This window comes from Loxodonta africana, chromosome 18 (assembly GCF_030014295.1).
Source record: "Loxodonta africana isolate mLoxAfr1 chromosome 18, mLoxAfr1.hap2, whole genome shotgun sequence".
In the NCBI taxonomy this organism is placed as follows: domain Eukaryota; kingdom Metazoa; phylum Chordata; class Mammalia; order Proboscidea; family Elephantidae; genus Loxodonta; species Loxodonta africana.
The window spans coordinates 50,464,093-50,480,505 of NC_087359.1; the positions used below are offsets into that span (position 1 = coordinate 50,464,093).

The 16,413-nt window shown below is 37.2% G+C and overlaps 1 protein-coding gene and 1 pseudogene across 3 annotated transcripts in view; one reads left to right on the plus strand and one right to left on the minus strand.

Annotated features, from left to right (window-relative positions):
• Positions 1–16,413, minus strand: part of PPM1D (protein phosphatase, Mg2+/Mn2+ dependent 1D) — a 48,629-nt gene that overhangs the window by 5,766 nt on the left and 26,450 nt on the right. For all 3 annotated transcript variants that reach the window (XM_023553511.2, XM_010594273.3, XM_003414367.4), the window contains exons 4-5: positions 7,641–7,831; positions 1,229–1,471 (exon numbers count right to left, since the gene is read on the minus strand). In XM_023553511.2, coding sequence (XP_023409279.1) covers positions 1,229–1,471; positions 7,641–7,831 — 434 coding nt within the window. The remainder of the gene's footprint in view (positions 1–1,228; positions 1,472–7,640; positions 7,832–16,413) is intronic.
• Positions 7,931–9,015, plus strand: LOC104846290 (large ribosomal subunit protein eL31-like; annotated as a pseudogene).

Genomic DNA, 16,413 nt, shown 5'->3' on the forward strand with positions numbered 1-16,413 from the left:
ATTAGAAAACATGAAAGTTCTGGATACAGAATGTGCATACAATTCACATGCAATATCCAGAAATAGGGAATTACTCAAATGAGCATAAACTCCTTCACAACTTTGATAAGAGAATGAAGGAACTTCAGAAGGTTCAAACTGCATTATTCAAGGGTTTTCAACGAAAAGAATGCTTTGACAAGAGATTCCTTTAAAAAAAATCAGTACAAAAATAAATGATTTGTCAATTTTCAAATGGAAGTAAAGGTTCCACATAAGGAAAATTAAATTGCCATATATATGTGAAGTGAAAGGAAACAAAGGAGTAATAATAAAATTCCCAGTACTGACTATAGGATCACAATACCCAAAGTTAAAGTTCTTTGTGCTCCATAGCTTTGACACCTTAAAAAATTGCCTGAATATAAACCAAAAAAAAAATCAAACCCAGTGCTATTGAGTCGATTCCGACTCATAGTGACCCTATAAATATACGACATGAAATTCCACCTTGTTCCCATTTTAATTAATGGTCAGTCTTCTGAAAACACATTCTCAGAAGGCCAGTCAGGCTTTATATTAAAGAATTTATTAAAATTACTAATTTTTCGTAGGGAAAAATTGGTATGAAAACATAACCAAGTATTTGCGTTCTTAGCAAATCAGTAAAAGCGAGATATGGTACTTGTTTAAATTTGCTTGTTTCACAGCATATCTTAAACTCATTCAATATTAACACAAATAAGAAACAGGAATGATGTAATGACAAACAGTTCTAAGGTCTGATACCCTAAATCTAATTCAATCTTGATTTATAAGACTTTGTTCAAACTGTTTAACTTCTCAGTCTTACTGTCTATAAAATGGGAATAATAACTGCACTATTTACCTCCCCAGATAATGACATTCAAATGAAATATTATATATAAAAGTGCTTCGTGAATTTTTAAATGCTTTACAAGTATTCATAGTACTGGAAGGGGATCAGGAAATCCCAAACATGAATATTCTTCAGAGACCACATCTAATCACCTCTCTATTACGTGCTATGCACACAGCTGGCACTCATATTAGTACTGGTGTGAAGATAGCTCTCTCACAGTAAGTTACCTGACAAAGATCCATCACTTTCTTGAACCTAGTTACCAAGTCCTATTATACAAAGAATTTGAAAACCATTTTCAGGCAACATTAACCAAAGAAATTCTGACTATTAAAACAGAACTTAAAATATTACAGATCTATATACCTTGACTGGTGGTGTAGAACAGGGGGAAGGAGTCATCACACAGGTTTCTTGACTATTATAGAAAGGACTATCAGTCAGGTTCAGATACAGCTCATCTTCATTGGCAAAGCTGCCCTGGAGGTCCGCTCCTGGAGAGATGCAGATTACTATGGCACTAGTATTATCTGCTCGGAGCATACGCTGCCTCCACCGGCCTAGGGCTCGATTCACTAGCATTTTGGCACAAGATTGTCCGTGCTCACCCTGTATTTACAAGAATAAGCAGAAAGAAGATAAGAAATCAGATTTAGTTGTTACCACATCTGAATCAAATTAAAAATTGGATGTTCAATGTGGAAAAAAAGTAATAAAAAAATTCCAAAATTTCAATCATTATCCATACTTTCCATAACTATGTTAAAATAGTACTGCTCTAAATTTTTTGTTTTGTTACAAATACAGAACATTTTTAAAATACGATAAAACAAGACTTTATCATGTGCCTAAATTTCTTCCATTTATTTTTATATTTTTGGTAACAAGAAACTTGGTCTCCACTGTAACTTTAATTTGGAAAAGTTATATAAAAATTAGGGAAGCTCAATCTAAAATGGGAATTAAACATTAAGTTATTATAGATGAGCATTATTCAGAAACAAGATAAACAGGCACAGCAAAAAACCTCATTGCAAAGGGCCAATTTCCTCCTCAATTAAGAGCTTCTGCAATTAAAAGACAACATTTAAATTAAAAGGCCAACATTTACCCCAGACTAAAGATGAGACGGTAAAGGGAGACAAGAAAGCTAGATTAATGGGAACAGAACAACCAGGATGGAAATACTGAGAATGCTAATACGCTGTGAATGTCACTGAACCAATGTCACTGAATAATATGTACAGAAATTCTTAAATGAGAACCTAATTTGCCATGTAAATTTTCTCCAAAAACACAATAAAGTATTAAAAAACAAAAACAATGACCCAAAGTAAAAATTGCCAAAGGATATGAACAAAATTCAGAGATAAGAAAACACAAAGGCTCTTAAATACATGTAAAAATGTTTACTGTCACTCATATAAGGAAAAAGGCAATACGGTAAGTGGATAAGACTAGGGGAAAAAACACTCAAATGATCTCAGGTCACAGCAAATAATTGTGGCTTAGCATCACACATGGATTCAAAAACTGCTAAACTTAAAGAGCAGAAATGAAAAGGATGTGCTCTTCCTGTCTAAAAAGAGTACCTCTAGAAATAATTCAACGATAAGGATGAATGTGAAGTGTTTCAGAAGAAAGGTGTCCTGAATTAAAAGTAGGAATAAAACCTTTAAATAATATTTTATATAATGTGATCAAAAATAAATTAATGTATGAAAGTCTTTGACTTTCACCTGTATCTCTGAAGTTCATATATTCAAACTGAATAGAGCTGGTTGTTTTGTTTCGGGTTTTTTTTTTCACCTTCTCCTTGGGAAAATCAAGATAAAACTTGGATGCCTTTCCATCTGCTTCAAATTTCTGAAATTATTTTGCAACACGGACATCTGTTCTTTCAGCATTTGCTACAATTTGCCTAGTGTCTGTTTTTGTAGCCATATTTTAAAACCAATTCAACTGCTTTTATGATTACAACCGATTCAAGCTTTTTATTACTTCAGGAATCAATTTTAGTATTTCACATTTTTCTAGAAAACTAGCCCTTTTGTCTAATTTTTCAAATTCATTGGCATAAAGTTGTTCTAATATTATTGTGATTCAAAAAAATCTCTATTTTTAAGTGGAGTCATGTCCACTCTTAAGCTTCCTTTTGTGCTTCTTGGCTTGTTTTAGAAAGATAATCATCCCTGGTTTGCCTTTTTTAAAGAACTATCTTTTGGTTTTCGTGAATTTCTCTGTCATTAATTTCTGCTCTTTATTATTTCCACCCTCCTATTTTTTTTTTTTTTTTTAGATTTCTTCGGATGTCCTTTTTCTAACTCCCTGCCTAAATGGATTACCTAGCTCATTTTCTTCATAGTAGATCGTTTATTTATATAGTGTGCTTTTCAGGAGTGATTTTATTTTTCCTGTGGGAATACCACGAGCCCTGGGTTATGGATGCATCATTTTATGTGTTGCAAAAGAAAAAACACTGCCAATTAAACTACGATGCACCAAGTCATCAATCAGAGAAGGCATTTCAATTTCAGAGATGCTATAAGTTGTGAAGAGATGATGAAAGGCAGCATCAATCTCTAAATCATGAATCTATCACATCCCCCATGGCACATGTTTCATCACTCTCCAAGCACTGCCCACTGAGGACTCACTGAAGGGCTCTCTAACCTTTCACTTTTTCAGTGCACCTCTGCTTCACCTCCCAGGAAAGCTCCATGAAACAGTAATCTATATAAGCTATCTTCACTTCCTTACATTTTTGTCTCAGCCCGCTAGGATCCTGCTGATCTGGGTCCCCCAATATTGTGTCCTTTTCTATTCTTCTATTATACATTCTCTCTACGTTATCTCATATATTGCCCTATAACCAAAAAACCAAACCCGTTGCCATCAATTCTGACTCATAGCCACTTGATAGGACTGAGTAGAACTTCCCCTCAGGGTTTCCAAGGCAGATTGGAAGCAGATCTTTCTCCCATGGAGCAGCTGGTGGGTTCGAACCACCGACCTTTCGGTTAGCAGCCAGCCAAGTACTTAACCACTGTGTCACATACTGCCTGGCTTCATTATATATTGCCATAGCTTTACCTAACTTCTGTTAACTACCAAATTAGTATTTTCAGGCTTCTCTTAAATATTTATAAATACCTACTGCTACCTGGATGAAACACAGACACTTCCAACTACAGGCATGCCTACATCTGAACTAATTGCCTACCCTCCCAAAAAATATCTCTTCTTGATAATCATTCTACCACTCACTTCAGTCAGCAGTTTGGGTGTAATCTTTTCTCCCTCCTTAAAAACCCACCTTCTGCCAATTCTAACAGCTATATATTTATTTTGTATTCTTTTTCTTTTTTTAACTATCACTGCCTTAGATCAAGCTTGCAAAACTTCTCATTTGAAATACACCAGCAGCCTCTAGTGAGGAAGCCTAATAGATCATTACTACTACCAGATCAGAAACACTGCCAAAAAGGAAAAAATTAACATGTGAAGTAAGGTGATGGGCCTGACAATGACTCCACTTATCAAAATTCGCCTTCTTTGAGGATCCTTCACTAATCATTGCTAACACCCATTCTCTTTCATTGCCAACCTTGCAAGAATTTAATTTTATTAAAGGCAAAAGTTTTTCTTTTTCCTATAGCTTTTAATAAATAGGTCTCTTCACATCCATTACCATCTATCATCTGTCTTCTCTTCCACGCTGCAATGAGTAAGTCTTCTAAAATGCATATCTAAAATGCAGCTTTTCAATAACTCTCAACTGTCTGATGATAAAGATTTAACTTCATAACAGACCACGACAAAACCTTTTTGCCTCATCTCCCATCACTTCCAAGGCATCCTATCCTCCAGTCACACCACTTATGAAATGTGAGTGTATTACCTTCATCAAAAAGGCCTTCTTGGCCTTACACATTGTATTTCCCTTGCCTGGAAAGCTTCTCTCTCCTCCCTTGACTTATTTACCTGGAAAATTCAACCCCACCTTTAAGACTTACTCAAATATCATTCTCCTCCATGAAACTTCTTTATGTAATCTCAAGTTTCCTATACTGTCCCTCTCAGTTTTTATACACTTGTTCTAATTACTGTTATATGGGTGATTCCCTCAATACTCGTTTCAAAAACATATTTTCTTACATATGAATAGGTTCTCTTCAATCCACCACAAAAGGGCTTTTGTCTCCATCATACTGCTGAAATGTCTGTCTGTCTCTCTCTCTTTTTCAGATCACTAAACAATTTCAACTCCAAGAGACAAAATAGTCTCTTTTTTAACAATCTTTCTTTGATATCTGATACCACTGTCCACAGTGCAAAGGCAACATGCTAGGATCTGAGGTTGAGATGAACTAAGACGTGATTCTTAGTTTTAAAGAACTGACAAACTAGTGGGGTTAATGTTTATATGTTCTATTTGCAATAATACGTAAGTGCTGACCAAGGACCATATTCTGTTTACTTTTGCACATGCTACCTGATATGTTAGTTGAGTAAATGAATGGAGACAATTTGAAACAGGTTCAAATTGCCTCCTTTTCACCTCAAAATATAGCTTTACCATTCCTCCCATCTTACAGAAAGACCTTTTTTTTTTTGCAAGGATAACCTATCCCCTTGTGCTTTTGTTTCCAGCAGCTTCCATGTTTCTGGACCTTCATTCTATCAATATCCTTTTATTTCTTTTGCACTGTCAAGCTTTGTCTTAACTACAAAACCCCTTTCAAGACCCTCACTATCTTTGCAAACTAACAGTGGCACACTCCCTTGTCTTCTTGAAAAAGTACTCAACATTCACTACATCTACTTCCTGGGCTCACAGAGTACTCCTTCATCACCACTTATAATCTGGTTTATGCCCTCACCACTTCTTTTGAAACTCTTCATACTTACTTGAAGGTCACTAATAAAAGATCCTAACTAAAAAATCCAATACCCTATTCTCATCCATCTGCCTCTACTTCTTTATAGCATTTGACATTCCTGACTACCGCCTCAAAATTCTCTTTCCTTGTCTTCTATGACACTCTGCATTATCCAGGATCTCCTTTCTTCGTCTATTTCTGCTCTTTTCTGAGAGGCTGAGTTATGGTGACCAGGCAACAGTAAACTAAAATGAAGAGGAAAACAATTTTCAAGCTGAGTCAGCAAGCAAGGAAAAAGATTTTCTCATTGTTAGATGTTTCTAGACATACAATTGATTAGGAAAGGCTAGGCAACATAGAGTTACCATGTGACCCAGTAATTCCACTCTTACGTATATATCTAAGAGAACTGAAAACAATGTGTACACAAAAATTTGTACACAAATCTTTATAGCAGCATCATTCATAATAGCTAAAAAGTAGAAACAACTCAAATGTTTATCAATGGGTAAGAGATAAACAAATTACAGTATAATCATACAATGAAATATTACTCAGCCGTAAAAAAGGAATGTAAGTACTGATAGATGCTACAATGTGGATGATCCTGAAAACATTATGCTAAGTAAAAGAAGCCAAATACAAAGCCCACATAGCGTATGGCCCCATTTATATGAAAAGTCCAGAAGGCGCAAGTACACAGAGACAGAAAGGTCGATTAGTGGTTGCCGGAGGCTGGGAGTAGGTGAATGACAAGTGGCTGGTAATGGATATGGGTTTGGTGGAGGGGTTATGAAAATGTTCTGTAATTAGATAGTAGTAATGGTTGCACAACTTTATGAATATACAAAAAATTACTGAATTGTATACTTTAAAAGGGTGGATTGTATAGGATGTGAATTATATCTCAATTAAAGAAAAAAAAGGACTGGAGTTTCACAGGCCATAAAAGCCAAGGGATGTTCATACTGGTCAGTGATTGTGTGTTTTATTATCTAGTTTCCTTTATTTTCTGTCTCATTCCACTAGTGATCAGAAACTGTAAGATCTATGTTTTACCTATCTCTAAAGGTAAAAATATTAAAGGTAAAAAACCAAAACCCATTGCCATTGATATGGTTTCAACTAATAGCAACCCTACAGCATAGAGCAGAACAGCCCCATAAGGTTTCCAAGGAATGGATGGTGGATTCGAACTGTCCAACTTTTGGTTAGCAGCAGTCTTGGTCATCTAATGCTGCTATAACAGAAATACCATAAGTGGATGGTTTTAACATAGAGAAATCTATTATCTCACAGTCTAGTAGGGTACAAGTCCAAATTCAGGGCATCAGCTCCAGGGGAAGGTTTTCTCCCTCTGTCGGCTCTAGAAGAAGGTCCTTGTCATCAATCTTCCCTTGGTCTGGAAGCATCTCAGCATAAGAATCTCAGGTCCCAAGGACGCGCTCTGCTCCTGGCACTGCTTTCTTGATGGTGTGAGGTCCCCATGTCTCTGTGCTCACTTCTGTCTTCTATATCTCAAAAGAGACTGGCTTAAGACACTATCTAATCTTGTAGACCTCATCAATATAACTGCCACTAATCCATCTCATTACATCATGTGGTAGGATTTACAACACACAGGGAAGTCACATCAGATGATAAAATGGTAGACAATCACACAATAGTGAGAATCATGGCTTAGTCAAGTTGACAGATATTTTGGGGGGACACAATTCAATTCATGACCGCAGCTGAATGCTTAATCACTGCACCACCACGGCTTGTACAGGTAAGGTAAGATAAATGCAAAAAATTATCCAAGGGGAGGATTTTTAGTTCATATTCAAGGCCCCTGACAAAAGTACTAGAGCAAAATTTAGACGACAACATCAAATTACTGAGTTACTTCTCACCATCAAGCATTTTTTCTCCTCTTGGTCCTGGCACATTGAGATGGCATCTTGAGGTGGAATCATATTCCAGAGTCCATCACTACCCAAGATAATATACTTGTGCTTCTGGGGGTCAAGAGTGTGGACGCTTGTGTCTGGTTCAGGTGACACAACAAACTCACCGCTAAAGAAATCATAGCTCCACAAATCACCTGGGGGAAGGAAGCAGAAGAAGCAAGACGTATTATTTCCAAACCAACGGTAGCACATTAACAGACTAAAGGAGTAAATCTACATGTTCATCTTAATAGATGCAGAAAAGCATTTGATAACATTCAAAATCCATTCATGATAAAAATGCCTAGCAAATCCTTTGCAATCTTCCCTTCCAACCTGGTCCTGCCACAACAGCTCCTGCACAGAAGAATGGCAAGAAGAAGAACCATTCTGCTATCAATGACGTGGTGACCAGAGTGTACCATCAACATTCACCAATACATCCATGGGGTAGGCTTCAAGAAGCATGCCCCTTGGGCATTCAAGGAGATTCGGAAATTTTCCACGAAGGGGATGGGGGTGCCATATGTGTGCACCGACATCAGGCTCAACAAAGCTGTCTGGGCCAAAGGAATAAGGAACGTCCTACACCATATTCATGTACGGTTGTCCAGAAAACGTAATGGCGATGAAGATTGACCAAACAAGCTCTAAACATTGGTTACCCATGTCATGACTTTCAAAAACCTACAGATGGTCAATGTAGATGACAACTAACAGCTGCTGATGAAACAGTTATAAAACTGCCTTCATGTGAAAAACAAAAAAACTTCCTAGCAAACTAGGAATAAAAGGGAACTCCCTTAACCTGATAAAAGAATATTCATCAGAAATCGACAGCATCTTACTTAAAAGTAAAATGTTCAGGCGGCTAACAGACACATGAGAAACGCTCACAATCATTAGCCATTACAGAAATTCAAATCAAAACTATGAGATACCATCTCACCCCAACAAGGCTGACACTAATCTGAAAAACACAAAACAACAAATGTTGCAGATGTTGTGGGGAGACTGGAGTTCTTATGCACTACTGGTGGGAATGTAAAATGGTACAACCCCTTTGGAAAACAATTTGGCACTTTCTTAAAAAGCTAGAAATAGAAATACCATGTGATCCAGCAATCCCACTCTTAGAAATATACTCAAGAGAAATAAGAGCCATCACACTAATAGACATAAGCACATCCATGTTCATTGCAGCATTATTCACAATAGCAAAAAGATAGAAACAACCTCAATGTCCAACAACAGATGAATGGATAAACAATTTATGGTACATACACACAATGGAATACTATGCAACAATAAAGAACAATGAAGAATCCTTAAAACATCTCACAACATAGATGAATCTGGAGAGCATTATGCTGAGTGAAATGAGTCAGTCACAGAAGGACAGATATTGTATGAAACCATTAGTACAAGAACTCGGGAAAAAGTTGAAACAGAAAAAAGCATTCTTTGATAGTTACGAGGGTGGGAAGGGAGTTGGAGAGAAAATCACTAACTAGATAGTAGACAAGGGTCAACTTTGGTTGAAGGAAGGTCAACCTACAACACAGGGGAAATCAGCACAACTGGACCAAAGCAAAAGCAAGGAGTTTCCTAGACACATCCAAACACTTTGAGGGACAGGGTAGCTGGGACTGGGGCCTGGGGACTATGTTTCAGGGGACATCTAGGTCAATTGGCATAACATAGTTTATAAAGAAAATTTTCTACATCCAACTTTGGTGAATAGTGTCTAGGGTCTTAAAAACTTGCGAGCGGCCGTCTAAGATACAGGTATTTCTCTCATCCCACTCTGAGCAAAGGAGAATGAAAAAAACCAAAGACACAAGGAAAATCCTAGCCAAAAGAACTAAAGGACTAAATGAACCAGAGACTTCACCAGCCTGAAACCTGCAAAACTCGGTGGTGCCCGGCTACCACCAGTGACTGCCCGGACAGGGAACACAACGGAGGGTCCTGGACAGAGCAGGTGAAGAATATAGAACAGAATTCAAATTCACGTAAAAAGACCAGACTTAATTAACAGTCTGACGTAGACTGGAGGAACCCTTGAAACTACACCCCTCAAATGCTCTGTTAACCCAGAACTGGAACCATTCTTGAAGCACACTCTTCAGACAAAGATTACACAGGACTATAAAACAGAAAATAATACAAGTGAGGAAGTATGTCTTAGTACAATCATATATAGGAGACCAAATGGACAGCTCCTGTCCAAAAGCAGAATAAAAAGGCAGGAAGGGACAGCAATGGGACTAATGGACACCGGGAACCTGGAGTGGAAAGGGGGAGGGTGCTGTCATATGTGGGGATTGCAATCAATGTCGCAAAACAATATGTGCATAAATTTTTGAATGAGAAATTAACTTGAGCTATAAACTTTCACCTAAGGCACAATAAATAAAAGTAAAATGTTAAAAGCACTCCCTTTATAAACAATAAGAAAAATACGCCTGCTATCATCATTCCTCTTCCAATACTATACCAAAGGCCCTTCCCACTGCAGTAAAGTAATAAAAATTAAAAATAAATGAATTAGAAAGAAGAATAGAAAACCATCATTATTTGTAGATTTTTACTTGGAAAATAAAAAAGAAAGTATTAGAATAAGAAAGTTTAACAAGGCTGTTAAATACAAACCCAACACATAAAAGTCAACTGTATTTCTATACAACATCAAAAACAAAATATAATTTAAAAAAATATTCCATTTGTAAGAATAAACCAGATGTAAGGTACAGCAATAAATTTAACAAAAAGTATGGGGTTAAGAGGCTCTTTCAGATTTGTTTCTTCCTTATGTTCTGCCTCTGCCCTAGGGGTAGCGGCTGCACCTTATATCTGCTACTCCTGTGCTCTTACAGTTCTCTTCCCCCTCACTGAGTCACCCCATTATAGTTAATAGCTCTCTGTATCAACCTTTCTTTGTTCAAATTACTATGTGATTTCTGTGTCCTGATAGGATCTTCACTGGATCCTGACTGATACGGATATGCATTGTTTTTTGAAACTTTTGGTCATGCATAAATACGTATGTAAATATGTACTGAATCACAATACAAACTGTATTTCTTACTGTGGCTCATAGTAAAAAAAATTTTGAAGATTCTTGCTTAGGCAATTTCATCCATTCCCATAGCTTCAATTACCTCTGAAACAAAGCTTATGACTCAAATCCACATGTTCTGCTCATTTCCATTCCTCCATCTCAACTAGTCCAAGCTACTATCAGCTGTCACCAAGACTACTAACATAGCCTCCTAAACTAACTACAACAACTTTTGTTTCTTCTAAACCATTCTTAACACTACAACCAAAACCATCTTTTTAAAACACAAATCTAGTTATATTCTCCCACTCCAACCCTGCAATAGTTTACTATTGCTTTTAATAAATGACACAACTTTTTACCACAGCCTGTAAGATGCCTATTTTCTCATTTATTCTATGCCTCTTATTCCTGTATCTCTGTTCAGTCACAGCTCCTTATATTCACCATGCTTCCTTCTATCACAGAGCTTTTCCCAGATGTTGTTCCTATGTCTGGAACACACATTCTTCCTCTCTTAAGTTCTAGTAATTCTTCAGCTATCAATTCAAACATCACTTTTATAACCTCTCTGGATAGATAAAATAATCCTAGTTTGAGCTCTCATTAGCACATATACAGTGCTTAAAAATTGCAGTTTTTCAGTTCTTTTCGTGATCATTTGATGGATTCCTATACCCTTCCTTAGACTGTAAACTCCATGAGGGCAAAGACCATGTGCTTGGTAGAGACAGCACAGCACATGTTGCACTCTTTCTAAATACTTATTCAAGGAATAATGATTTGCAAGACTCACATGCAATTCCAGCAGGCAGCCACTAGAAGGCACCTCTGCTACATCTGTACTGGAGTAATTACCACTCTGATCAGTGCCTAAATGGTGCCAATTTTGATAAGCAAACCTCTTACCCAGAGATCTTACCAGAGTAGTAGGTCCTAATCCTAATCCCTTTTGGGTAGTATCTTAGAAAATGGGAAGGACAAGGAAACAGACACAGTAAGGAAGACACCATGTGAGGAAATGTCTACAATCTAAGGAACTGCCAAGAAATATCAAGGCCTTTTTTATCAGAAGTGGAAAGAGATAAGAAAGGATCTTCTCCTAGAGCCAATAGAGAGAGCACAGCCGTGCTTATGCCCTGAATTTAGACTTCTAGCTTCCAGATCCGTGAGACAATTTCTGTTCCTTAAAGTCACCCACTTCGTGGTGTTTTGTTACAAATAGCAGTAGTAAATCTAAAACTTTACCATTTCTGGACTACAAACAACAATTGACTATCACCTTCTCCCCAACTTTTCCTTGCCAATAACTGGAGGCTCAACTGTATCACCTGCTTATACTATGAATAAATGACCTGGGTAATGTTGAGCAACTGTCTTCTAGTTCTGCAAAAATCTATAAAATACGTAAAGTGCCTAAAATATTGCAACTGGTCCCTAAATTATATCCTCACCCCCAATTTTTTTTAATAATTTATTTTTGTTGTTGTTGAGAATATGCACAGCAGGACACACACCAATTCAACAATTGCCACACGTACAATTCAGTGATGTTGATTACATTCTTTGAGTTGTGTAACCATTCTCACTCTCATTTTCTGAGTTGTTCCTCCTCCATTAACATAAACTCATTGCCCCCTAAATTTCCTATCAAATCTTTAATGTAGCTGTTGTCAATATGATCCCATATAAACAGATCTTATAAGAGTACAATGCTTAAGGCAGGCATTCTTTACTAGTTAAACTAAACTATTGTTTGGTTTTAAGAAGGCTTCAGGAGATATTTTTGGTTTAAGGTTTAAAGATTATCTCAAGGCAATGGTTTTGGGGGTTCATCCACCCTACATGGCTCCTGAAAGTCTGGATTCCATGAGAATCTGAAATTCTATTCTACATTTTCTCCTTTTTGATCAGGATGCTTCTATAAAATCTTTGATCCAAATATTCAGTAATGATAGCCAGGCACCATCCAGTTCTTTTGGTTTCATGGCAAATGGGGCAGTTTGTTCATTAGAGGCAATTAGCCACACATTCCATTTCTTCCTCTTACTCCAGACTTTCCTTCTTCCTCCAGGCAAACAGAGACCAACTGTTGTGCCTTGGATGTCTGCTTATAAACTTTTAAGACCCCAGACACCACGCAATGAATTAGGAGGTAGAACTGAAGCACCAAACACATTATTAGGCCAATTATCTGGGATGTCCCACGAAACCATGCCCCTAAACCTCCAAACTAAGAAATCAAATCCCAGTTGTTTGGTTGTACATAAGCAGACTTGGCAACTACTTTTTTTTTTTTTCGTCGTTGTTGTGAATATATCTACCACACAACTTTGCCAATTCAACTTTTTACAGGTGTACAACTTATTGACAGCAATTATATTAATCAGCTATGCAACCCTACCCTTAATCAATGTGATTTTCCATCATTGTAAACTGAAACTCATAGCAATCACCCCCTGGCTCCCCATCCCTCCATCCCTGGAAACCACTAATAAACTTCAGTCTCTACACATTTCCATTCTTGTCTTCTTATGTAAGTGAGGTCATACAATATTTGTCCTTCTGTGATTTCACTCAGCAGAAACTCTTCAAGCTCCCTCCATGTTGTAGCATGTATCAAGACTTCATTTCTTTTGTGGGCTGAGTAATATTCCATTGTACGTATATACCACATTTTGTTTATCCACTCATCTGTTGATGGGCATTTAAGTTGTTTCCACCTTTTGGTTATTGTGAATAGTGCTACAATGAACATTGTTGTACAAGTATCTGAGGCTCTGCTTTCAAGACTTTTGGGCATATTCCTAAAAGTAGCATTGCTGGGTCATATATTAATTCTATTTTTAGTTTTTTGAGGAACCACCACATTGTCTTCCACAACAGTTATACCATTTTATACTCCACCACCATTGGAGAAGGGTTCCAATTTCCCCACATTCTTGCCAATATTTGTCATTTCCTGTTTTTTTTGGTTTTTTAATCTTAGCCATCCTCCCATTGCCAACTCATAGACCCTAAAGGGCAAAGTAGAACTGCCCCAAAGGGTTTCCAAGGCTGTAACCTTTACATAAGCAGACTGCCACATCTTACTCCTGCAGAGTGGCTGGTGGTTTCAAACTGCTGATATTTCAGTTAGCTGCTGCTCAAGTGCTTAACCACACTGTACCACCAAGGCTCCTCTTTAGCCATCCTAGTGGGAGTGAGATGGTATCACACTGTGGTTTTGATTTACATCTCTCTGATGGCTAATTATGTTGAGCATCTTTTCATGTATTTGGTCTTGCTTCTATTTTTCCCCCTATAATCTTATCCATATACCATTTAAAGTAATCCTTTAAAAACATAAACTAGATTGTGTCACTGACCTACTTCAGTAATTAACACTAATAATAACAGCCAACATTTATAGAGCACTTACCATGTGCCAGGCACTATTCTAAGCACTTTACATGTATTATATCATCCAATACAAAAGTATGAGGTAGGTGCTATTATTATCCTCATTTTATATATGAAAAAAAGCCATGTCACAAAAGATTAAGTAATTTGCCAAGGTTGTAAGGTAGCAGCATTGGGACTGGAATCTAGGCATTTTGGCTCCAAAGTCTTATCTCTTAACCATTATGAAATACTTCCTCTACTACTCTTCAATCCGTTCTCAATATTGTTTAAAATAAAAATCAAATTCCTCACCATAGCCAATCCTTAGAGCCATAATGTCTTCTTCACCAAACTCCTTACTCTGGGCTATATGGCCCTTTATAATCTGGTAAGCACCCTCATCTCCACCCTCATTTTACATCTGTATCTCCCCTCTCACACTGGCTTAATTCCTGTTGCTCAAAGACACCAGGTCCTTTGCTGCCTGTATTATGATTCTTTGCTTGCAAACAACAATATCCACCTCAGGTAACTTAGGTTAAAAATGCAACTTAGAACAAAATCAGGTAGTTTACAGAAGAGGCAAGAAGCTAGAAAACTAGGTACGGAAACAGAGCAGATTGAAGCAACCAGGCAGGAAAACTCAAATATATCACCGGAACAATGGCCTCAGGTACCCACTGCGACTAAGATGAATTCCAGTCAGTTTTTTATTTTTGTTCTTAGTAGATTTAAAATTCAAAGTCTTGTGATAGAGACTCTGATTGGCCTACCTGTGTCATATGCCTGCCCTTTTATATGTTTTATAAAAGGACACTGAATAGGAAAGTCTAAGAGTGTACACAGTAGGAGAGATGTAATTTCTCAAAAAGAAATTGGGGTGTCATACAGCAAATGTACCCTAATTGCCTAAGGGCTTTTTTGCACTTTTTTTTTTTTTTATGGCTCTGCTTTGAATATGTGAGGGGTCTATTTCCCTTAACCCCTTCTCCTCCTTCAGGTATCACTCAAATATCACCTCCTTAAAGAAGGTTCCCTGACCATTCTCTCTAAAGTAGCCCTCCCCTGCCACTCCACTATCAATCACACCAATTACTTGTGTATTGTTTTACTTAAATCTTTTATGACACTTTTTAGAATGATTTTCTCATTGGTTTACTTGTTTACTGTCTATCTCCCTCCACACACACTAAGATTATAAGCTCCACAAAGATTGAGGCTATGTTCATTATCATCAAAGATAAACAAGTGATAGTATACGGTAGGTACAATGAGCCTTTCAAAATGTAAATCAAATGATGTTATTCCTTAACTTAGTGTCCCTTAATGCTGCCCACTGCCCTCCAACTAGAACATAAACGCCTGCCATGATGTGGCCCTGTTTAACTCACCACCTGAGCCATATTGGCCTTTTGAAAATGCCTAAAACATGCCAAGCTCTCATTTTAGGAAACATGTCTGGAATATTCTTCCATGGGATCTTCGTATGACTAGCTCCTTCTCAGTCTCCAAGTCTCAGTTAAAATAACACTTCCTAAGAGAAGTATTTCCATCACACCATCTAAAATAGTTTTTCCCTTCTAAATTATTGTTTATCACAGCACCCTGTTTATTTCTCTCATAGTGCTTCCTAACCTGTAATTATTTCATTTATAAGCTTACTTCTTTATTGCCTGTCTCCCCAACTACATAATCTTGCTTCATGAGGACAGACAGAATATCTGTATCATACGTCCATAGCCTAACATAACGCCTGGCACCAAGTCAGTATTCAAGTGTCTGTTGAATGAAAACAGAGAATGAATAAATTGGTGTTTTCTAAGAGAAATTTTATTTAGAAAAACTATCCCAATCTAGCACAGCAAAGGTAAGGTATTTCTATAACTAAATTTTCTAGTCTTCCCTCTAAAGCTGGGTAGGCCAGAAAATAACTATTTTTACTTTGTTATGAACAATTTACCTTGGTAGCTAAAGAAAAAAGAGCTTTGAAGACTCTTAGAGGAAATATGATGGACTGAAACAGGGAAGGACATTTGAAAACAGTGTTAAGGGTAACATCAAGCCCAGACATGCATATACTTCCCTAAGTACAGATAGGAGTTAGCAAAACATTGAACATGACTCATGACCAAAGCACAACTGGCACCGACATCCATCCTTAGCCTTTTCCCCAGTAAGGTTTTCGTACATTTAATACAACATCTGATCTTATCTCTACTCTCATCACGTGCCATGTAAGGACTTAGTTCTCAGTCTCCTGTCTCATTTTACCATGTTCTATTGTAATAA